Here is a 24377-nt window from a genome sequence, read left to right as displayed (position 1 = left end):
TTACGTTGGACCTCTCAAACACAATCGACACCCTCACAGTCCACCCAAAAGGTATGGCTAAGAATCTTACAGCTGTGACGGTCACAGCAACCACCAGAATCTGCAGATTTCTTTTTCACAATATTTCTTTTTCACAATATTTCGCAATTTCCTGATTACAAAAATAGATCAAACTCTCCCGCAATCTATAGTCATTTCCATATTTATTTACTTTAATTCACTACTTGCAAGTCTCACTTCATGTGCCATATCTCCTCTGCAGAGCATTTAAAATGCTCTGGCTCATAACCTCCTGACCTTCTTTCCTGGATGACTCCCTTACCGAGGCCACCCCCCTTTCTTCCTGTTGTAGTCAAAATGAAATTAAAAATTCTCGTTCTTAAAATTTCAGGCATCAAAAGGCCCTGTGCCATACTATATGAATACCATGGTTCAGAACCACATACCCACAAGTCATCTCAGCTCTTCCACTCTAGGTCACATAGCCTACACAATAGTGAAATGAGCTTTCCTCTTTAGTCCTAACAGCCCTGTGTCTCAACTCCTAAAGAAGAGGTCTAAAAACCTATACTTTAGACATCTAGGATAGCAGTTAATTGTCTGAATTACTTTTTCTGAATTTTTTACTTAGTTTAAATTGTCCCTTTTGTTGCATATTAGACCACTCAAATCAGTATTAATCTGTAGTTATTCTTTAGGGCAGGTGCAAACAAAAATAGTAACTGTGAGTTATTAATGATAGGGGACTGGTTAAACTTTCTGCAGGTCTGAGTGGGATTGGTCAAAATTTATTTGGAAGTGGGTGAGAGTGGGATTAAAAACACAGCCACATGAACACTTCTACTCTATATCTTAGCCTAAACCAATTGCACTTTAGTTTCAGTGCAAAGCTCTATCATGCTGCATAACTATAACTGGAGTGAAAATATGGCTTTAGATGATACTGTAGGCTCTGCGAGTCTTTACAGTAGTTCAGAGCATTACTACTATATTCATATTCAACATATTCATAACTTGGCAATGATGAAATTTCTAATGTAATTGTGATATTGTTCTGGTTTTCAAGGCAAACTGTTTTCTCTAAACCCATGGGTTCTCTAATTAAGGAAAAACCTCTGACTGGACACTGCACAAAGAGTGCAGAAAATTCCACACACATTAGTTACATCAGCTTGACCAGTGGTTCTCAAACTTTTTATAGCCAAGGACCCCTTTAACTGTAAAATTAATTCCACAGACCCCCTCGGTAGAAATTTATTTCATTAACATTATGTAAATGTGACAACATATTAAGTCTAAGTTGACTTTATTTGTAGCTTTATTATCGGTTTATATTTATAGGTTTTTGAGCTATTGAGGTTTTTATTAAAGCCATTCAAATCAAGGGACCACTCAAATTAGCTAAGAACTATAAGAACTCAATAATAAATATGAGAACTTTGGGGTGTAATTAATAAAAAAAAAAAAAAAAAAAAAGTTAATTCAACACATGGAAAGAAAAGTAATAGACAGTCTTACTCAACTTCTTTAGGCTACAAATGTTGGGCCGAGTTACAGTGTTAGTCAGCTTATATCATGTTTATGGAAAAGGGGTGCTCCATCACACCAAATCTGATGAAAGGATTGTTTGTGAGCTGATGACTTGAATCAGGGGTACTGGAGCAGAGAACAAACTAAAATATATAGTGCAAGATTGTGACATCCTGTGATTCAACTATGAAATGCCACACAGTCAAAGACTCTCCTTATAAATGAATAACCAACCTGTCAAATAATTCTTCTGATATCCTCATGGCTTTTTATGTAAAAATCCCACTGGTATATCGATTAACCCCTAGTCAGACTTGAGACATTACAAACATCAATATGCTTGTTTATGCTGCACAAGACCCTCTTCATATGAATTTCATTGGAGTTACACACTGACACAAGACTCCAAAACATGTTTCAGTATATTTATATCACCACTGTCATGTATTATTATTATTATTATTATTATTATTATTATTATTAAATTCAATGTAGTACCTGAAACTAATTACACAGAGTGGACAACACAGTCCACCTCAACACACGGTCCCAGCACAGAGAGAGAGAAAGAGAGAGACAAAAGGCACAAATAGAAGTTCAGAAGTCAAGGAAAGGGGAAGAGAATAAAGCAATCAGTGTAAGGGCAATACACAGATATAAAAAAAACAAGAAGGTGATTACAAAGAGACAGGGATCTGATGAAGAGATGAGGGTGCTATGGGTGAAGGAGTAAGGTGGAAATGGCTAGGAGGCAAAACCAATGTTGACTGGCACAGAATGAATGATGATGACAAAACGACACCGGAAGGCACAGGGAGTTATGTGCCATTTGTCCTGGTCTTTTTTTTTTTTTTTTTTAAACACTTTCTTGAAATATGAGGAAACTGTAACAAGGCAAAGGAGAAACTAGTGTGGGACAGGGTGAGGGAGATCACGAGCTATACAAAGGCACAAAAATGTGAAACTCAGTCTGGAGAACAATATTATGGATATACAGAGTAAACGACAGACAAAAAAGGCATTTTTAAAACAACATAAAAAATAAAATTAATACTATTATTTAGACAATTATTACTATCAATTATCATGGTCTTCCTTATTGTCATATTCAATAAGAAACTATTTCTCGTGTAAATGAACAACATTCTCCCTCTTCTGGACTCAACCCTTGAAACAAACGAAAGTAAAACAGTGTGTAGGTGTGTGTAAGAATGCTGAGACTGAGAAGAGAGATGATAGACTGTGGGGACATCCTACAGACAGATAGATACAATGAATCAAATGCAGCTACTGGATATTGACAAAGAATGAGAAATATAGAGAGAGAAAGAGAGAGATTGTCTCCTGACATAAGAGACAAGTTCAGGATTTTTGAACCAAATCACTTTTCACGTGTGCTTTGAATTTGATCAGCAGTCAATCATATCACTGTATAAAATAAATTATTTTCACAATGGAAACTGACATGCACACACATCTTTAATTCCCAATCGAGTCTAATAGTGACCAAATTAATTTGTCTTCAGTCTTTTCCCCAAACCGAACAGAACAAGATCCCATGAAATGACTCAAACACAGCTGTCAAAGTAAGTGACTGGTAGGAATATCAGCATGTTGCAGATGTGAAACTGTGATTTGGTTGCAAAATAATCTTCCAACCCTGAGCACCCTTCAGCAAAGCAGTGGATGAGACATCAGGGCTCATACACCTCAAGTGTCTCACTGTAAGACTGCTGATCTGGGATCAGCCAATTTAAATTCATTTAATTATTAAGGATTCCAAGGTCTCAGATCAGCAGTCGTACCCATACAGCCCGAGGGCACTGAGGTAATGATGTCCGTGGAGATGTTTTATATCTGGTCTGACTCACAGATAAGTTTGGGTTATTTTGGCAAGCAGCAGTCCTGTGTGAAGTCTAGTACTAAAATAAACTGCAACAATCATGGTTCATCAGTGGCAGCTGATCCAATAATAAAACAACAAACACAAAATGACGACAAAGCAAACGTACCAGGAAAATGTGTGATAGAGTGCTGCTGGGTAAGTAATCTGGAAGGTCTGTGTATAAATGATAGCACCACGTGGTGGTTGAGTACCATCCAGTGTGATTGCACGAAGCTGAAGGACCGTACTGTCCTATGCAACAGAACAATGAGAGACATATTTAATACTGAAATACAATGAAAAATAAATGTAGTGTACCATTAACAAATGTTTCCTCAGCCAATCTCCGCTTAGTGTACCGTTACTTAGTGTTTTTATGTTGTATTTTCAGTGAACATGTGTATGTGTCTGTGTGTGTGTGTGTGTGTATGTGTGCACGCATCTCCCTCCATATCTCTCTCATTCTTTAAAAGCTTTTGAATAGTGTTAGTAACGTGAGTTCTTCCTATGAAGTGAAAAATACTGATTGTGACTGGCTCTCCTCTTCTGCTCCTCAGAAGAAGGAGTACTGGTTGTCAATGGCTCGGGCCCGGCCTCCCTCTCTCTCTTCGGCTTCTGCTCCTTCCAGCTGTCTTAGAGGTGCGTCCCTTTCGCGCTCCTCACATTCCTCTGGCCCACTGGCCGCTCCTCCTCCTACGGGCTCCACATCAGTTACACGCTCCTGCGGTGGTGTGGGTGGTGGAGGGCGCCCTGGCGGGAGAGGGGGAGGCGGGGGCTGAGGGGGGCTACGGGGTCTGCTGGTCAAGTCTGGAACAAGGATAGAGAGGCCGAAAGAGAAAGACAGAGAGATAGAAAGGAAGTAGGCAAAACAGGAAAGAAAGCCAAAAGGAATCGAAAGAATTGAAAATCGGGTATATACAAAAGTGGCAAGTTCCACAGAGTGAGAACAAAGTGAAAGAAGAAGGAAGAGGTGAAAAGAGAAGGTGAGAGACAGAGAGAGAACGAGAGAAAGAAATGGCAAAGTACGTGAGAGATCCAGGAAGGAAACACATGCATGTGTCCCAGTAATGGAATCAGTCAACACACAGTATACAGACTTCCTATACCCTGTCTCCACAGTGTGTATGTAAATAGGAATAAATGCATTCTGCAATTTAAAGCTGTATCAAGACTTAACTCATTCTACACAATAAAAAAAAAAGTCTGAAGAAATTAGCTTCAGGTGATTGTGGAGAAAGAGCTTGTCGTCTGTCAAATGTGTGATGTAAGATTGATTACTAAATGGAAAGCTGAACTTCTGTTGTGATAACCACAAGCTATAGTGAGCAATGTTCCATGTGACGACAAATCTACGATGGATCTATGCAACTGAAATCCAGCCGTGAATGGAAAGTTAGGCAGACAAAATGTGCATCTGAGGTGAACGGATGACCTGCTGCTCCACTCCTTCCCATCTCTATATCTTTCATATGTACAGGATTTGTGGTGTCATGTTTAGACTTCTCTAAGCTGTATACTATTTTAATTGAGTAGTTGACTAAATTACTGTTGTCTGTTGTCCACATATATATTTAAAGATTTTCAGGCTTCAAATGGCCCGAGATTAATACTGTCCTTTCATTGCCCTGTAACTATCTGGTAATTATGCTGTGAGTCTATCCCTTTATGTCAGATACTGCGTTTCTCATCTCACACTTTTCTTACATTCACTCTGTCTTGCTCTCTGTCTATTAAATCTGGTCTCACTTACACACAGTCAGAGATGGGGGTTGATGGAGAGTCAGGGTGGCGCGTGGTGATGACATCACAGACTGTGGGCCGGCTGCCTGCCCTGTCCCGGCCTGCGAAGATGACCCAACGACAAACAACAACAAAGACAGCCAATCAGAGCTTTGGTACGCACTAGCAGGAGGGAGGCCTGAGGCATAGGGGAGGGACAGGAGTTTGGGCGAAAGGTAGATGTGCACATACAGAGAAAGATAGATGATGTATGAGTATAAATCAAAGGAGAGATAGATGGGACTAAAGAGAAAGTGAAACCTACATTCAATATGTGTAAAAGCATCGGTAGGCATCACAGCAAGCACTGAGTGTGACACTACTTTGACCACCAAACATCTTGCAGGGTGGCTAAAAGGCACTCATCACTCATGGAAATAGATTTTTTGCGCGTGACTCTTTTGTGCAATTAAACGCTCTCAAGCGGCTTTGCTGTCAGAATTCGCAATTCTCATCTGTCACCTTAGACATTTAGTGCTGGGACAATGTACTTTTTAATACACTCTTGTTTGTCTGGTTGGCACTAAAGATTCATATTATTCTCTTGTTTGAATGTTACCTTACGAGTAGTATAAATAGAATATTATAATAGAACATTCTAAAGCAACTTGTATTTATCTTACAGTTTCTGCAGTGAGTTTGAGAAACTGACAATCAGTAAAAACTGTTTCTAAAATTATTGATAAATTTTTTTTTGACCATTAATTTCTTCATTCATTCATCACTCGTCTTCAATAACCGCATTTATCACGGTGGGGGCCGCGGTGTTCCGGAGCCTATCCCGGGAACACTGAGAGCTAGGTGGGAATACAATCTGGATGGAACACCAGTCCATCACAGGGCACCATGCACAAACTTGTTCACACCTAGGGGCTGTATAACGTAAGCAATATTTTCAGACAGTGGGAGGAAACCAGAGTACCCAGAGGAAACGTAAATGGACACGGTGAGAACTCAACACGGACAGTATCCCAAGAACAGGATGGTACCAGGGACCCTGGAGCTGTAAGGTGGCTACGCTACCAGCTATGTTACTATGCCGCCATTTTAGTTTTTTTTTTTTTAACAAAAATTTTATGTTCTTAAAATCAATAATGTGTCACAACAATTTTCATACCAGTTGGGCCCTGGTATAATTACGATGCGAGTTAGATCATTATGATACAGGTATGGCTGGCAGATGGAGAAGATGTGGCGCAAATTAGGAAGGTGGTACAGAAGGAGGAGAGATGGAGAGAAAGAGGAGAAAAGAGATTGAAAGAAAAAGAATGAAGCAAAAGAGTTGAAAAGTTCAAGAAGAGTAGACAGAACAATAAGGACAATCATAAGAGAGATAGTTTGGTAGGGGGACTGCAGGAAAGGGACAAGTAAACACATCAGGCCATGCACAGTAAGCAAATACAAAATCAGAAAAAATGTCAGAAGCAAAGTCATGCACAGCCAACAAATGGCAAACCTCACTCACACATGCCATGCTGGCAATGGGAGGTGACTAGATATGTGGATTAAATCCCAATTTAGCCCTACTACAAAGTCAAAAAGCTCATGCGGTGACCTGCAGCAGTGCATTCACATGATCATAAAGGCCTATACATACAATGAAAAATGCATTCTGGAATTTTTGGATACACTGAATGTTTTCCAACCCCTATTAACAAATCCCAAACGCTACTCTTGTCTGCCATCACACTCAAGCCTTCTTCAATTCCTCCAGTTTTGAGCTTTGGCCCTGGGTGTCAATACCTGGTTGCCGGGCAGCTGTGGCACCCACAAAGCTGATGAGGGTGACGTCTGAGGCGCCCCCAGACTCCAGGGGGATGGGATGCACCCGGAAGTGCTCCAGCATATCAAATATAGACTGGAACCAGAGATGCTGCACGCGACACTGGCCATCCTCGTTCAGAGAAAGGCGCAGGTGCTGTACAGAGAAGAAGGAAAGAGAGATATTAATATCACAATGGAAAAAGAAGGATAAGTATAGGTAAGTAAGAGTATTATCTTAAAAGAGCTTCTCACTCAGATTATTACCTCAGAAGGTGGTCAGAACAGAAAGGACTGTGAACTCACCTTGGCTTTGCCCTGGAAGTTGAAGGTGAGGACGTACTCCCCACGCCGCGTTTCACTCTGGCGCACAAGGAAGACGCCATGACTCGCCATGCCACCTGCCAGCACCAGCTGGGCTGCCTTCAGCCGTGACAAGGTGCCGTGGAACCACTGACACTCACTTAATGGGTGCTCCACTGGCTCTGCTGCTGGGCTCTCTGAGAACAGGAAGGACCCTGAGAAAAAATAACGGATCATTGTGAACCTCTGTGGTATGAAAACAAGAGTATAGTGGAGACTGTATTAATCTGAGGTTGCACACTTCACAGTGGACTCCTGTTTGACTGACTGTTTGCTAGCTCTTTACTATGTCTGTAAGCAATACCTGTGGCATCGGGCGTCTCTGGGAATGGCATGCCAAGACTAGCTCCGCCTCCGCCAAGCAGTCGACCATCAGGTTCATCCAGAGGAGCGCGGGGTGGCAACTCAGGAGGAAGAGGCTCCAGCAGTGGAGAACCACCCACCCCACCGTAACACACTGTTAATTAAAAACACACATAATATTTAACTGTCCTTATGTAACGTAAAGCCTTTAATACTACTATACTTCAGTAATACATGTGAATCACTTCTTCACATATAGTTACTGACAAAACACTGACCTTGAGACAGACGGTCACTGAATTCTGGTGTGCTACTGAGGTCCGTCTGTGCTCCACCACACACTCCCTCAATATCCTCTTGCTCACTAAGGTCAATTGCCAAAGAGTGAATGTTTCTACAAGCACAGTAATCATCAGATTTCAGCATTTATGATTATCCATTTAGTCATTTATGATTATCCATGTAGTCATGTATAAGCATACTATAATATCTTATAACAGACTAAAACTTACTCATGTATGCCATCAATATGCTAAATTTTGTTTTTCAACATCCATGTGTGCTCAAGTGTAACCTAAGGAGAAAAAATGCTTGCCTCCATCTTTGGATCAGAACAGAGAACACATAGAGGAGGACAGCATTATGTTAACTTACCACTAAAAAACCTCACCAAAAATATTGACCAGTAGAGCAACTCAAAAGATTTTAACAGTCAGTAATCTGGGGTCAGCTGTTCTTCTAACCAATCAACAAAAAACACATGCTAAATCAAAAAAAATATATTAGGTCTGTTAAGAAAATTAAATGCTAAAATGCTAAGAAAATCGCTACTGGTTAAATTAATTTAAATTATCTTAAAATGTAGTTAAGCTTTGCTACTTGAACAAACTTAATTACTGACTGACATGTAAAGCCAGAGTTTTTCCATTATCAGATTACTTTATTACTTGTCAAATTATTGCCAAAATATGATTTTATGCAGTTATCAGATCATTTGTTATAAACACTCTCACCTTTCTAATAATAAACTGTTCCAGTTTAGTATTCCTTTGAATGTTATATCAACAATATCGACAGCATAACTGAATGTATCTTACCTCAGACAGATGCTGTTTCTAATGTCACTCAGCCAAGCTCTCATCTGAACAGCATCTCTGGTCTCAATGACATACTGAACCTGTCCTTCCAACTGAGAGAACAACACAGATGAAGCCAGTGGGACAGAAAACGAGAGACGGACGAGAAGGCGGAAATTAATTGAAACAAAAGCAAAGAGTAGGTAAAAGAAACATTCAATTAAACTCTTGATAGAGGAACATCTGTAGAGAGGCACCCTGAAGTGAGAGTGAGATGGAAGAAGAAACTGAGAGACCTGTGAAAACAAACCTGCAGAAGAAAAGTGTTTTCTTTGTCTGGCACTTCAAGAGCTGTGGTGCTCCTGACGTCTAAGATGCCGCAGCATGGGATAGTCAGTCTGGGTTTGGAGGCCTGAAGAGGAGAGCAGAGAAAACTGTTTTTCTGACTTCCATATCATGCCTATATAATTCACAGCAACACGAAACAAATTAGTTTTCGTCAACTGGGTGATACCAAGAAGATTTTAATCCCAAGTACAACAGAATCATACACAGTTTACTACTTCTGCAGTTTTCGAGGATCTGTGAAATACGACGCAATGCGTAAAAGTGACCTATAGAAATATAACGCAGAAAAGTGACCCACATAATTTTCTCTTATAGACTATGTGTAGGAAATCTTCAAATTTTCCATTTACCTTGGGAGGGATGTAAAACTCCAGGAAGTACTCCTCTCCTCTCTCGCCTCCTTCCTTGTCTCTCTCCTTCAGAACCAGTCGACACTTGTGCCAGCGAGTGCCCCGTCCAGCTATTGCCCCCCCTGTGACCAGAGGAGGCATTCCACCTGCATGCTCTGCACTGGAGCCAGAGACGGCGTTGTTATTGTCCATGCCATGGTGGAGCAACCCGAAAGAGAAGCCCGAAAAGCCGTGAGAGCCAGTAAATTCATCTGCGGAGGAGCAGACATTCACTCCTCCCTCTCGTACAAGTCTGCCTGTCTTCCTAGAAGGCAGGGCAGAGGGCAACAAGGCTGACGTGGGTCCCACAGGTGCTTGTAGGGTTGGTGGTGGAGACCGAGACAGACGCAGCTTCTCCAGCCTGTGGGTCCATTTCTCCTTCTCGCCTTCTCCGTTACTCCTCCTCCGATCGCGAGCTTCAGAGAAGGAGAGAGAGGTGGCGCTGCTGGAAGATGATGGTGGCAGGGAGGAGGAGGATGAGTGAGGGAGTGAGAGGGGCAGAGAAAGTGAGACGGGGAGTGAGGCTGGGGCACCTTGAGCACTCCTCTTGGCATCCTGCAGGCCCATAGTGTAGCTGTAGCTAGAGGGCAGTGGCGTGGCATTAGCTGAGCCACAGCTTTGAGGGGAGTCACTAGAGGAGCTCCGCCAGTGCAGGATACCTCTCACACTGCCCCGCACACTGCGGCCCACGTTGCGCAGGGAGAAGCGTTTCTTTAGTTTGTTTTTGGAGTGACCACCTGCACCCGGGATGCTGCCCTTTGACCCGGAGTTTAGCGGTCCCCCAGAAGCAGGGCTTAGTGGTGTCAGGCTGCCATCAGGTCTGTCTGTGAGAGTACTACCCTCTGCCTCGCAGTCCTTCCCCACTAGCTCATCTGACTCCGCCTCCTCTCCTGTCACTGGCCCCACCCAGCTGTCCTCCTCTTCTTCCAGGTCTCCATTACCAGGCAAGTGGCCAGGATACTTCTTAACCGTCAATGCCCTATCTTCCCTTCGACCGTTGTTCCCGCCCATTGAAGATGAACAAGACGACGAAGAAGAAGGTGGCAGAATTTGTGCATGAGCATATGAGTCCTGGAAAACGGTGGGATTCTGAAATCTATCCGCACCTCGAGTGTCCAATCCCTGCCGAGCTGAAAGTGGCTTGGGTGGAGCCCTGATGTGTGTCGGCAGGCAGGTTGCAGCAGCGTCAGGTGGCAGAAGTGGTGGAGACGTTGGCTCTTCCTCCAGTGACGTGCCATCAGACTGAGTGACCCAAATCCCTGTACCCTCCCTCACTGCACCACTTCCCTCAAGTTCACTCTCAAAATGCCGAACAAATCGGTCAGTGAAGCGGCGACAGAAAGCAGCAGCAGAATCGGGGGAATAATGTGGATTCTCCAGGAGAAAGGCCCTGAAGTGACGGGCAAAATCGCCAGCGGCTACCCGGGCATGAAGCTCACAGAACTCGGTCCAGCTAAGGCAGGGAGAAGGTGAGGGAGTTGGTGTGTCAGACAGAGAAGACAGCGGCTGGCCAGAAGCCGGAGGGGGTAAAGGTGGGGGACGCACAGAAAGGGGCAGCAATGATGGAGACGGAGGAGAAGGTGAGGGAGATGGGGATGGAGGAAGAGGGGATGAGTTTGCTGCAGCCCGTGGGCTGGGCGGGGTTAATAAGGAGCCGTTCATAACTGACTAAATGAGCGACTGACTTGCTGTGATTTGCAGACTAATCACTAAAGCCTTCTGATTGAGGATCAAGCGATTGTCACAAACTGATGGGGTCAGGAGAAGGCACGCTCTGTTCATGGGGTGAAGCTTTCCACAGGACTAGGAAAAGTAATGGACCAAAAAAGGAGTGATGACAGTCTCCCCCCATTTAAAAAAAACAACTGGGCTGATTTACAAAGGGTTGCACACTCTGCATAAAGCAGTGGGTGCTAACTTAAATATGTATATATAAGAATCCGCATACTGACAGACTTTAGAATACATCAAAAGGATTATGAAGAGTTAGTGTTCGGTGAGGAGCAGAGCTGTTAAGGTCTTGTTTTTCTTCAGGGCTCTACAAGAAACCAGACGAGTGGATCCGTGGCCTGCAATAAAAATATACAAATAAATATTTAAAAAAAAACATGTTGTGACAGTGTAACGGTGTCAATGACAAAAATGCACAACAGCTATGCAGATGAAACATTCTGAAATGTAGGACCACTTTACAGGGGTCACTTTTGCAAGTAGTACTTAAGGGTGACTAACGTCCTGCAACATTTATTAGATTTTGTTACATTAAATTATATGAAAACTTTGACATTCTTGTGCTACAGTAACTTGCTCCTACAGCTAAAATAAAGTCTGTACGAGACAATAACATATAGACACAACATACAAGAAATGAAGAGTTGCACATATATGGGGAAAGGTGATGCACAAGTTCAGACTACACCTGATATGAGTAGTGCAGATTATGTACACTATGCGGCCAAAAGTTTGTGGATACCTGACCATAAAACTCATATTTGCATATATAACATCCCATTCCAGATTTAGTTCCCTCTTTGATATTATAATAACCTCCACTCTTCTGGGAAGGCTTTCCACTAGATATTGGAGCGTGGCTGTGGGGATTTTTGCTCATTCAGCCACAAAAGCATTAGTGAGATCAGCACTGGTGTCAGCGTTCCAGTTCATCCCAAAGGTGATCAGTGAGGTTGAGGTCAGGGCTCTGTGTAGGCCACTCAAGTTTTTCCACTCCAACTTGGGGAAACCATGTCTTTAAGGACCTCGCTTTGTGCACAGGGGCATTGTCATGCTGGAACAGCTTAGTTCCAGTGAAGGAAAATCTTAAAGCTACACCATACAAAAACATCCCATACAACTGTGTGCTTCCAACTTTGTGGCAACAGTTAGGTCATACTATGGGAAAGAGAATACTGTGTAGTGCATGTTGTGATACGGAGGTACATAGATGAGAAGTGGTCCTTCAAAAACATATGTCTGGGGGAACCAGAACCTGTTTACACCTGTACCCAGTGTTGTCCACTTGTGATAGATGCTAATACCAGGTTTGAATAGGTTCTCATGGTTCTTGTAATTTCAAAACCAATATTTCTACAAATCCACCCATCCTACAACCTCTAATGATCAATCATGATATAATGAGTCTTCACTGATTTATTCTGACAATAATACAGTCTGTTTTCTTCTGAGATGGGGGGTTTGGCAGATGATAATGACAAAATCAACAACTCTAAATCAGGAACTTATTAATCTCTGTAGCAATGGCTTATCTAGCGTTAGCTGCCTAGTTCTGTGTGATGTAACTTGATTGCTATAATTTGTGTACTCACAGGCTGGTTATTATGAAAGGTGCACAGCTCGGAGTTGTGACTGTGACTGACTGACTCACACACACACTGCTTACAATTTCTTTCTTTTTATACTCGTTAGATGAAAACAAGCTTACTGATACTGAAACAGTGATAGCATTTCACGCCACTAGTTGCTACCAAAACATGATAATAAAAAAAAACCCGGCGTGGACTCACCATTTTCGGGTCAGGGTGTAACTGGAGACCGGCGCTTTGCTTGTGTGAGCTAGATATGGAGGAAAACAACAATTAAGCTCACACACAGGCCTCGCTGCCATAACAATATACAGCTGTCATGTACGAAGCCAGAGCTAAAGTTACAATTACAAAGACATATGCTTTAGAAAACTAAAAGCATTATAGCTTGCAGGCTAGCTAAATAACCAGCTAATGTTGTCAATATGCTGAACAAGCTAGCTTGGAACTTTTGCTAATAAAAGCTACTTAGAGATAGCTAGCTAGCTAGCCATATTTACTTTGGTTATAGCTATAGAAAGCGTCCTACCTTATTGTTCGAGGGGAAAAAAACTTAAAGCAGACCCGAAAATTTTAACCAAGGCTTTCTGAAGTAGCTTTAGCTAGCTAGCTAGCTAACTAACCTACGTAAATGGCTATGTTGCAGATATAGCTAGCTAGCTAACTAGCTCGGCGGCTACATAGCTAGCTAGTTGTTCAGACAAGAAGCCAGTGTTGTTGCCTTCAGTATTAGTCCTCATTCCACTTTGACTAGCCACCGCATCTAACGTTCTGCATCAATAAATAGTTAACGTGCTAATAATGAATCATACAGCAGCTATAACTCGTGTATATTGCTCTCTTGATGGGTTATAAGCATATGATTATTTCTCTGCCTCCTGTCCCAGTCAGTCTCTCGCGATACAGTGGGAAAGAGTGTGAGGGGCTCAGGGAAAGTGAAGGGGGATTAGGATGGAGAATAACGCACTGACCGTGAAGCTCCTCACAGAGCACAGAAAATATTCCTCAAATATTCCGTTTGGCTATGAAGACACTCTTCATTTTCACTTATTAATCATATTTCATGTGAGTTTGAATATTTCACCTGAATTCACACATACAGAGAAACAGAAAATGTAATACCTTTTGTCAAAATATGACCCCCTCTAACAATAATAATTGAACATATTATTTAATAACATTCATGCCCTTATGTAGTTTACCTTTTACAAATCTTATCCAACCTCAAAGCTGTACATCCAAATTGTACATTTTTCACTAATTAGGCTTCAGTTCAACCCTCTAAGGTCTGTTTTTGTTTTATTTTTGCCCGTTTTATGATACCTAGGTTGAACCAGTCAATAAAACTTATTTTTGCCTCTATTTCAAATAGATATGAGGTGTTCTATATAATTTTTTTTCAGCACAGATATGGCTATATGTCTGTAGATCAAGAGAATGTATAAAAATCTATACTTAGGGGGTCAAAATAAAAATCCAAAAGAAAAAAGGAAGAATTATACTTCGGTCTAGAGATTCACTTGCCGCTCAATCTACAATATATGGCATACAAAAGAAAATTAAATATAAAATTGTTGAATTACGGATTAAAAAGTAACCAATTAAGCAGGTGTAAGCAAAGATCTAATAAGAAATCTTGATACAATTTGTACACAAAATCACTCTTACCTATTACCACATTTATTATTAAAACTATTTACCAATTAATTATCAAACTATTACCAATCAAAATTAATTAATTCTGCAATTTTAGGAAAAAGGGGTTCCTCAAGTGTTTTATGTTTATAAGTTCTCACCTTCTAAGGAGGTTTAACAGAACCCTTTCTGGAGAAGAGAAACTGATTTAAGGTTTCTTTTAAGCTATTAGATATAAACCTTTTCTTATATAGTGTATTTTTCTTCAGCATACTCCGAGCATGACAATGATTTATCATTTTCTCTTCATGTAGCAGATTGCAAGCATTGTTTAAAACAGTTCCTTTAAAAACAGATGATGAATAAGCATAATGCATTACATACTGCATGTCACATGCAATAAAGTTACATGTAGAGTAACTTAGAGTAACTACAGAGTAAACTTAGGTTTAAATACCAAATTTATGAGCAAAATTTTGTATAATTTATAAAATATATATGCAGAAGTTTGCATAAGTCATGTTCTGATGTACCCAGCTTTCTAGTAGTCCTTCTTCTTCTGTTGTTGTTGTTTACCTTTTGTTAAATATGGTTGATTTGGATGTTATAGTTCTGGTTTTGATGTTTGAGTAATTTTATTATTTTTAAGTTGTCTTTATCGAGTGCAGAAGAAAAGAGAACAAAATCATGCCATCTTATTAAGGTCTTATTATACATTAGAATAATAAGGTCGTATTTGCAAGCATGACAATGAAATTATAACCATGAGATTTAGAGTATGTAGTCTTTGAAGCAGATAATGAATGGTAAGCACAGTGTGTTGCATATTGTTTTTACATACCAAAAATTCTGTATCTTCACATACCCTCAAAAATATCCAGAAGTTATTAAATCCAATGTTGCAACTATCAGGTGCAGCAACCTAGAGCGTTTGGACTTTTTAGCCCTGAGAAATCCCCCAACCACTGATATACTTCCTGTAAAGGTAAAGTGTAAGCAGATGTATCTGTTTCTCTGTACCCATGGAAATTTCACACAGTAATGTCATTGTCATTTGCTGTTTATCTTATTTACATCAGAGAAGTAAGGAATTTGGGCACTTATATGCTAAAGACCATGAACAAACAATCATTAGACTTTTGTCTGTGGTAAAAAAAAATCCTTCTCCATTTTTTTTACTTACAGAATATACATTAGACGCACCATTATTTGTTTCACATTTATTTTTGTCTTTTCAAGTTAGAGCAAAGTTAAGTTTCCAAGCTATGATGTAGCATGAATGAAGAGCAACAGATATAACACAAGAACCAAGACCTTATCAAACATACACATAAAGTATGTATAATAAAGTACACACACAAAGTGTACACACACCCACACCACAAGCAATGTCACAGGTATACAATTTTACCATATTTTATAATAAAGCAGGTATTACAATCATATAATTATTGCACTATAAAACATTATAATATTACTGTTCATAATTTTGCAATGTTACCGTGTATCAAGGCATTCACATTAGTCAGAAATACTCAAGATGCTGCTATATGCTTAAATCCATTAAATCTGTTAAAGTGAATCTAATATTTTCCAGCTGCAAAAAACTTCATTAGGTCAGACAGATGCGATTTTACAGGCATCTCAAAACCTTTACTGTGAATTACCAACAATTAGGCATTTTTATGCAACAAGGACAGCATTTTGTATAAATTTCTGTAGTATTTTTTAATCAGACCACTATACATAACATATTTCATGCAGGAAGTTCAATCCATTTGTACATCCTAAAGCTTTCATGATCCTATTTACTTCACCTTTAATGTTACCTGAGTATTCATAACAGAGTGTGTGTAAACAATCATTCAAAGAGTCATGAACATCCACTATTTCTATAAAGGATTAATCATATTCTAAAATAAATCTTGTTTTGTAAGAAGAGGGCTCTACAAGTGGTGGCTGGAGACATCACATTAAAAAATGTGAATCATTAAAAAACTAAATCACAAAAATTACCTGTGCAGAATTACTGACTGTATGAAGCCAGTGATGGTCATGATCATGAATAATATTTGTCACAAAATATACCAAAGTACAACTTTATGAAAGGTAATTAGCTTTTGGATATTGTTGCAGAATTGAATCAGTGGTTCTGTATCCCAGTCTGAAGAAAATCCTGCCATGACTGTTACACATTTAGAAGACATAAATGAAAGATATTGTTTCTTGTAAACCACTTATATCTGAGACATATTTGCCAGTGACTGGGAAAAGGTCACATCCAGTGACGTGCCCTTACCAAGAAAAAAATATAAAAGTGGCACTGAATGGCTTTTGTTTGGATTGGACTGGTGGGAAATGTCAGGAAACAGTCAATCAGTCCAACACAAAGCGCTGAGTCTTCCATGACCCCAGAGATGGAGGTAAAAAGGCTCAGGAGCACAAAAGTGACATTGTGTTGTTTTTTTTGTTTTTTTTAGAAAATTAACGTGGACTGATGTTGTCTCCATCTTTCTTTTATATCTGAACATACTCTTGTTTGTGTGGCATGGTAGTGCAGTGGGTTGCATTGCTGCCTCACAGCTCCAGGGTCCACAGTTTGATCCACATGGGTTCTCCAGTTTCCTTCCACCTCCCAAACCTGTGTTTGTAGGTCGATTGGCTATGTTAAAATTTCCTCTAGGTGCGAATGACGTTTGAAAGTGTGTGCACTGGCATCCCATCAAGGGTACGTTCCCACCAGGATAGAGAGGTTACTGAAGATGAATTAATGAATGCTCATGTTTGCAGAAACCTTTGGATTTCATTCCAAAGTGTCTGCAGATAACTAACACACCATCTCTGCATGCCAGTTATTTGAAGGGCAAAGTTTGTCAGCTGTCACGTTTCTCCAAGAAATGTGTCCATAATTTATTTTAAACAATGCACATTTCTGAATAAAGAGCAAATTATGTGTTAGTCACTGTTTATTATTGGTGTGATGCACTAGCCTTCCAGCTAGACCAACTCTTTGGCTCCAGGCCTAAAAACCATGAAAGAAAGGCACAGGAGTGCTCAAGACCACAGTGGGGTCCTGGAGAACTGAGATGGATGACAAGCCAGATGTAGCACCAATGCACAGACCCCAGATAGGAGCCACATATGTATCAAACCCATTCTTCCATGGGATTTCACCATTCAGTAAACAAAACTGAATATAAAATCCCTTGAATACTGATTAACAACAACTGTGTGTATGGACCGTTGCACTCGATCACATTTTTGCTGACCAAAAAATGTGACCAAATCTTGTAATTTACACAGTTTGTTTGTTCATTTATTTATTTATTTATTTACTTACTTACTTATTTATTTATTTTTAGTTTATGATTTTTAGTGACTGCACCAAATTGAACATTCTTGCCCAAAACCAAAATTTAGGACACACTGGACCAGAAACTGAAAACCAAGGATTGTATTTTTAAAAAACTATTTAAAAAATTGTTGCTGCTTTGAACTCCCATATTTTCAGGAACCACTTTATCCTTGTCAAGGTCCCTTAGGTCCGGAGGCCATCCCCAGAATACTGGGCATAAGGCAAGAATACACCCTGACTGGGACACCAGTCCATCACAGGACATCATGTGCACGCACACACACACACAGAGTCATTCACACCTAGGGGTAATTTATCTTAGCCAATCCACCTAATGGCTTGCTTTTGGGACATGTAAGGAAACTGGAGAACCTGGAGGAAACCCACGCGGACATGGAGAGAACAAGCAAAGAAGCTCCACACAGACAGTAACCTGAGATGAAGATCAAACCCGGGATCCTGAAGCTGTGAGGCAGCAGCGCTACCCGCTACACAAATGGAAATGATAATGGAAAAGCACAAATGAATTAATGCATAATTAAAAATTACGAGTTAAAAAACCCTATTTAAAAAAAAAGTGAGTCAGTAGGATGACAAAAAAAACTTAATCTGACAATAAATTAAACAAATAGCATGTATTTCAATTTATGATCAAAATAATGTGTACATTGTTATATTTTGATCATTTGTTGATCAGAACTTTTAAAATGAATGTTTTGTAAAGGAAAGAGAGTAGGTTTTTCAGTAGAAATTTTCTCTTCTGCATTCACTTTAGTGCTAACAAAAATATGAGCATTAATAACTTGACCAAAAAAAACAAAAACTTCACTTAATTAATTAATTCATTCATTAATGTCAGGAATCAGTGTTCAGTCAGCAATGCTTTATTACAAAGCAGCAATTAGTCAGCAATGCTTTACCAAAAAAACTACATTTTGATAATAAGTGAAAACTTCATCAAACCAAGTATAAAACTAAATAAATATTCACAATGTCCTCTACAAACCAGACCGTGTTTATTGTTCTTGCATGCGAAGAGGAAAATTGCTGGCCACATATTCTGTGAGGACCCGCCTTACAGCTTCACCGGCTTTACTCGATTGTGTATATGACTGTGTCGTCGGCTGCGGCACGGCTCTCTCCAAAGTAGCAGCCTCTTCCATCCAGGCTTGACCGAAAGATTCCTCTTCCCTCTCGCAGAAATTGTGCAGCGCACAGCAAGTTATTGCAACATATGGTGAAAAGGTGTAGTGGAAGTCACTTCTCTTCAGAAGAACCCGCCATCTTGCTTTCAACCTCCCAAAGGCAATTTCCATTGGTGCTCTTGCATCACTAAGGTAGATGTTAAAGGAATTTTGCTGAGGGGTTAGACTAGGACTGGGGGTATACGCCTTCATGAGCCATTCCAGGAGTGGGTAGGCTGTGTCACCAAGAACAACGAAGTTGACGGGGGTTCCACCAATGTCGCAAGTATGCTGAAAAGCAGGACAGAAACATAACAGACCAACTCAACAATGCAGTTTTTCATTAAAGCAAATTCATGCTATTAACACCAGTACTTTTTCATCAGGAATTCGATTTCCTTTGGCTGCTCCCGTTAGGGGTCGCCACATATGAGCCGAATATTTGATTTGGCACAGGTTTTACGCCAGATGCCCTTCCTTATGCAACCTTCCCATTTTATCCGGGCTTGGGACTGGCACTGAGAGTGCACAGGCTCGTGCAACTCCTAGTGGTTCCCTGCCTAGGAATCTAACCTTGTTTATCTAATAACATTAGATAAATGTAATTAAGATATTAGGTTTTACAATTGCCAGTATGTAACAGCACAGGACAGTTACTGATCCGAACCCAGAACTATCAGTGCCGCTCTAGTGCTTGTGTCTATTTCCCTATCTCATAACAAAAAAGATATGGAACTTATTTTATGTTAAAATCTGTAGACATGAAACAACACAGAAACATATATTTTAATAAAGAGGAGCATCCCAAGTAAAGCCATTGGTGCCAATACTTTAATCTTAGTGAATCCTGGGAGAGGAATGCTTGCTCTTTGTCAGATATCTAATGGATATTTGGTGTAATACATAATTCTAAAACACCATTTTGTTATACCCTATGTAGTGAGCAAATGGTATAAAGGATCCATTTGGGATTAAGCTTAATTTTAAGAAATCTTTCTACTACTATTCAAGATTGCTGTGCCACACATTTCAATTAACCAATCAAAGCTCTGTACTATTACAAGCTCCGCCCATATGCCCCTGTCTGGTACGCATGGTACCTGGTCTAACTTGGCAATGGAAACAATGACACAGTGTGGGATTACAGATTTGTTACCATACCATGTAGTGTTTGGTTAGTATGTTGAGTGGAAGTACACACTGACTGTAGTGACACATGTACCTTAGGAAGAAGGTGCGCCATGCTGAACAGCTGGGATTGCTTAAACACAGTGGCATCATGAGCACCTCCAGGAACTTTACAGCTCGCACTCCAGAAGCTATTGATACATAAAAATATAGAACAATATTTCTTTAGTCACTACATAGCCTGCTTTCATACGCACTCTCAGAAATAAACATACCAAATCTTTTTTTGTATCTTTTGTGACTTTAGTATCTTTATACCTTTAAAGATTATTTAAAGTATGAAATTGAACATTAAGGACTGATGTACCTTTAAAGCTTTACTGAAGGCTAATTAAAGGTACACCACATGCACTTTCACAGGTAAAGGATATATACTAAAGGTGGATATGATGGATATTGCTGTTTGAATTTTCTTGATTTTATTTTATTGTTTAATTCAGTTATTATTGTGTCTTGTGGACTATATGTAAACATCTGCTTTGTGAAATAGCTTGTTCAGGGCAGTACTAAATTAAAAAAATGCAATTTTTATGATCCTTCTTATTTTTTTTAATTATTAACATTTTGTAGATTCTGCAAAGCATATGTAAACTAATTACCCCAACTGTATATATATATATATATATATATATATATACGTATATATGTGTGTGTGTGTGTGTGTAAGTGTTCATCAGCAGAATTAGGAAACTCCTTTGCATATTTGATGTGATTCATAAACTATATGGCCAAAAGTATGTGGACACTTGACTAATCACACCTATATCTACTTTTTGAAGATCCCATTCCAGATTTAGTCTGCCTTTGCTCTTACAATAACCTCCACTCTTCTGGGAAGACTTTCCAATAGATTTTGGAGCATGGAGGGGGGCGGGGGGGATTTACCATTTCAGCTACAAGAGCATCAGTGAGATCAAATACTGATGTCTGGGGTACAGTTTGCGTTCCAGTTCATCCCAAAGGTGTTCAGTGGGGGTGAGGTCAGGGCTCTGTGCAGGCCACTTGAGTTTTTCCACTCCAACATTGGCAAACCATGTAACTGTGGACTTCACTTGCACAGGGATAGTGTCATGCTGGAACTGGTTTGGGCTCCATAGTGCCAGTGAAGGGAAATTGTAATGCTACAGCATACAAAGATATAATATATATCTAAAATTGTGTGCTTTCAACTTTGTAGCAACAGCCTGGGGAAGAACCTCACATGGGTGTGATGGTCAGGTGTCCACAAACTTTTGGCCATATGGTGTATCTATTGGCCTGCTTACCAATAAGTGTCATCAACGACGCCTTGCAGCACATAAGATGTCCAACCTTTACGGTTGAGAAAATTCATGTAGCCATCACTGGGCGCCAGAACCGGGATGTGGGTTACATCAACACATCCTATAACCTGAGGAACACAGAACTTGCTCTCAAAGCGCTCGGCGATGGCGCAGGCTTCCTGCAGGCTCGGCACTTTGATGAAGTGTCGTATCGCTTGGTTTACCATGCCTTTACAGAACATGTAAACAAATTTCATCACCGTGGTCTTATGCACGCCAAAGCGGTACGCGATCGACCTGTACTCCCCGCAGCCGCCGAGCTTGTACAGCGCTATCGCCACGCGCATTTCTAACGGGATCGCGGGACGCACGGTCATCTCCCCGGGGCTCATGACATCCTTCATCAGGTCACACAGCTTCACAAACGACCTGCGACACATCCTGAAGTGCTCTCTCCATTCTGCGTCGGAGAATTCCCGCAGCACCACTCTCTCCCACCAGTCCCGACTCCGCACGCGCATCCAGCACGAGCGGCTTTTGGTCGGGAGCGGAGGAAGACGCACACTGGGCCCGAGCGCGGCCGCGCGCTCCAGGAACGCGCGCCTGCGCCTTTGCAATAAAATAGAGACAGCTTGCAGAAGGGCAGCATTATATGACATTTGCAGCAGTAAAAACTGCAAAAGAAACATCGGCCAAAATATAGACTCCATGTTTTGTTTTGTTTTGTTTTTTTAAAAAGCAGCGGCAGACAGATTTCTACGTCATATCCATATACCACGGTGGGTTTGCTTCCGGGTTGGAATACGTCACGTATTTACAAAAGAAATCCGATTATTGAGAACTCATGTAAATCGCACTCTATATGCGTATAGTGCACTAGTTAGGGAGCTCTCTTATTTTATAGTCACATCTTAAGCAAAATAGTGTAATTAAGGAGCCCTTAAGGGGACATGGTGATGGAAAAAAAATCTGAGATGGGAGGGAAATTTATATTTCAGTGCTTTTGCGATCCCCTGAGAAACTTTGCGTTCGCTTGCAAAGTTATTTGCGTTTGTGAGAAAAAAATTGTCAGAGAATGCAAGGTTTCTTGGGGAACACAAAAGCAGTGAAATATAAATTTCGCCTCCCATCTCAGATTTTTTCCAGCACCATGTCCCCTTAGGGGCTCTGTAGTAGCCTGTAATAGCTTGAACACAGGACTAACGACTAAAATCTAACTGGTTATAGTGCAGTTTCACACCTATTAGTCTGCTTGCCCAATCTGAATCAGTGCAAAATTGCTGCTTTTGGATTGTTTTCTATTTGGCTTGTTTTGTTTTGACACAGTACATAAATAAACAAACCAGAAAACCAACCAAAAAAAACATCGCCTGAAGGACTGAAACCACTCTGACTATCCACTTCAGGATAGGACTGAAAACGTACTCTTTCATTCATTGGTCAAAAATATGGGAGAAATATGTACATGTAGAAAGCTCATAAATCAGCTAGTGCTTAATAAATTGCAGGATAATTACATAAATAACTAGTTTAAAACATTTTTATGTCACAATTTTTTGTTTGTCAGTCCAAATAGCCAGAATACATAGCATTTCCGCAGTGCTACAGCTTGGTCCTTTGGCACAGTTTGCACCTTGTAGCTCAATTTAGCAGCTCACATCTACATAAAAAATGTCACCCTCGACCCAGAATGCATTGAGGAAAACATTTTTATGTCACTTTTTTTGTTCCTCAATCTAAATATCCAGAACACCTAGCATTTCTGCAGTTCTACAGCTTGGTTCTTTGTCACAGTTTGCACCTTGTAGCAATTTAGCAGCTCACATCTCCAAAAAAACCTCATCCTCAACCCAAAATGCATGGCAGGTTTGGTTCACTTTCTGAACCAAACTGAAGCTGGGTCGATTCAGGATCTAATCACTTTCTCCCTGCAATTTGATCTGTGCTAGAGTTGACTTGGAAAGGACTGAGAACATGTTACTCAGAACATCTCAGACCAGTCCAAACCCGAGTGTGATTTCTGTGTTCTCACCTGCCTAAATGAACCACACTGAAAATCCACCAGGATTCAATTTAAATAGACTAAATTCTTTCATAAAAATGCCTAGAGGATATATTACATATGGGTTCCCAAATGTCTGCTATCCCATGGGTCAGGACATACAAGATGTTGTAAAGTTGCTCTGTATGATGTGGCCATTTTCCTGATTAGCAACCTGGAAATCAATATAGAGTCAGTTCTAATCAAGGGGGAATTTGTGTACCATACAGTTTTGTGTTTGCCTTGCACTAGAAGTTAGCAAAGGCTTTATGGGTCAGAGCATCAAAATCTAGTGAAAACGTTCTCTTGGACTGGAAGAGAGAATCACTCAAGAATAACCCAATTAAACAAGTCTCAGATTTCTAGAGAGATTATTTGTCCAGAAAAGTGGGAATAATTGAAACAAATGTATGAAGCCAGAGGAAGTAGTGGGTTATGCCACTGCATGTCCTGGTGATGTAAAGCTAGACTCTGGATTAGTTCATTTTGTTTATTACATCTAGTGTGAAAGTGTACAGTCTGTCCGCTTAGACATACAGTTTTATGGAATTACAAATATACTTTATTTTCAGTGGCCATATGATGCTGATCTTATAGATACCATTCACTGGCTATTTACAAGTATAAAATTGCTGACTGTAGCCCATCTGTTCAACCCTGCAATCCCATCCATCACTGGAAAGAAACCACCATAAGACCACCACTAACTACACATTATCTCAACTTCTGGGCCATTCTCAGCACAGCTGTGACACTCACATGATAGGGGCATTGTAGTGGGTGTTGTATTGGTCCAAGTGGTGGAAGGTGTGTTGATTGGGTTTTAAACACCTCATTGTTATTGCAGAAACAGTCCACCAACCCAAAATATCCAAAAAAACCAAAAAAAAAACATGGTATATTTAAACAAAACATTTCCACTAGTTACTGCTTTACAGAACAGCATATACAGACATAC

At 40.4% G+C, this 24377-nt stretch overlaps 2 protein-coding genes across 3 annotated transcripts; both read right to left on the bottom strand.

Annotated features, from left to right (window-relative positions):
* Positions 1-4051: 4051 nt before the first annotated feature.
* Positions 4052-13693, bottom strand: sh2b1 (SH2B adaptor protein 1). Of its 2 annotated transcripts, none has more exons than XM_053239447.1 (11): positions 13284-13693; positions 12956-13004; positions 9396-11503; positions 9008-9109; positions 8719-8810; positions 7900-8015; positions 7623-7775; positions 7262-7473; positions 6938-7112; positions 5166-5256; positions 4052-4222 (listed from the first exon to the last, which is right to left on the bottom strand). In XM_053239447.1, exons 3-11 carry the CDS (start codon positions 11094-11096, stop codon positions 4201-4203), a joined length of 2664 nt encoding a protein of 887 aa, XP_053095422.1. In that variant the 5' UTR covers positions 11097-11503; positions 12956-13004; positions 13284-13693; the 3' UTR covers positions 4052-4200. The 2 variants fall into 2 exon arrangements, with proteins under 2 accessions (XP_053095422.1, XP_026772422.1); XM_026916621.3 differs by having other exon boundaries at positions 7900-7985; positions 13284-13692.
* A 4913-nt stretch (positions 13694-18606) lies between these two features.
* Positions 18607-22192, bottom strand: LOC113528379 (uncharacterized). The gene is made up of 3 exons (XM_026916898.3): positions 21382-22192; positions 20151-20247; positions 18607-19219 (listed from the first exon to the last, which is right to left on the bottom strand). The coding sequence occupies exons 1-3, from the start codon at positions 22086-22088 to the stop codon at positions 18761-18763; spliced, it is 1263 nt and encodes a 420-aa protein (XP_026772699.2). The 5' UTR covers positions 22089-22192; the 3' UTR covers positions 18607-18760.
* Between the last annotated feature and the right edge of the window lie 2185 nt (positions 22193-24377).

Source organism: Pangasianodon hypophthalmus, chromosome 13 (genome assembly GCF_027358585.1).
Source record: "Pangasianodon hypophthalmus isolate fPanHyp1 chromosome 13, fPanHyp1.pri, whole genome shotgun sequence".
Lineage (NCBI taxonomy): Eukaryota > Metazoa > Chordata > Actinopteri > Siluriformes > Pangasiidae > Pangasianodon > Pangasianodon hypophthalmus.
This window is presented reverse-complemented; position numbering and strand designations above follow the sequence as displayed.

Bases quoted from the DNA above. Each gene is read 5' to 3' on its own strand.
- LOC113528379 (XM_026916898.3), bottom strand. From the start codon at position 22,088: ATGGAGTCTATATTTTGGCCGATGTTTCTTTTGCAGTTTTTACTGCTG. The intron at 20,248-21,381 runs GTAAGCAGGCCA...ATGTATCAATAG, and splicing joins GTCGTTGATGACACTTATTG to CTTCTGGAGTGCGAGCTGTA. The intron at 19,220-20,150 runs GTACATGTGTCA...CCTGCTTTTCAG, and splicing joins TGGCGCACCTTCTTCCTAAG to CATACTTGCGACATTGGTGG.
- sh2b1 (XM_053239447.1), bottom strand. From the start codon at position 11,096: ATGAACGGCTCCTTATTAACCCCGCCCAGCCCACGGGCTGCAGCAAAC. The intron at 9,110-9,395 runs GTAAATGGAAAA...TCTCCTCTTCAG, and splicing joins AGTTTTACATCCCTCCCAAG to GCCTCCAAACCCAGACTGAC. The intron at 7,474-7,622 runs GTATTGCTTACA...ATTTTTTCTCAG, and splicing joins AGAGACGCCCGATGCCACAG to GGTCCTTCCTGTTCTCAGAG.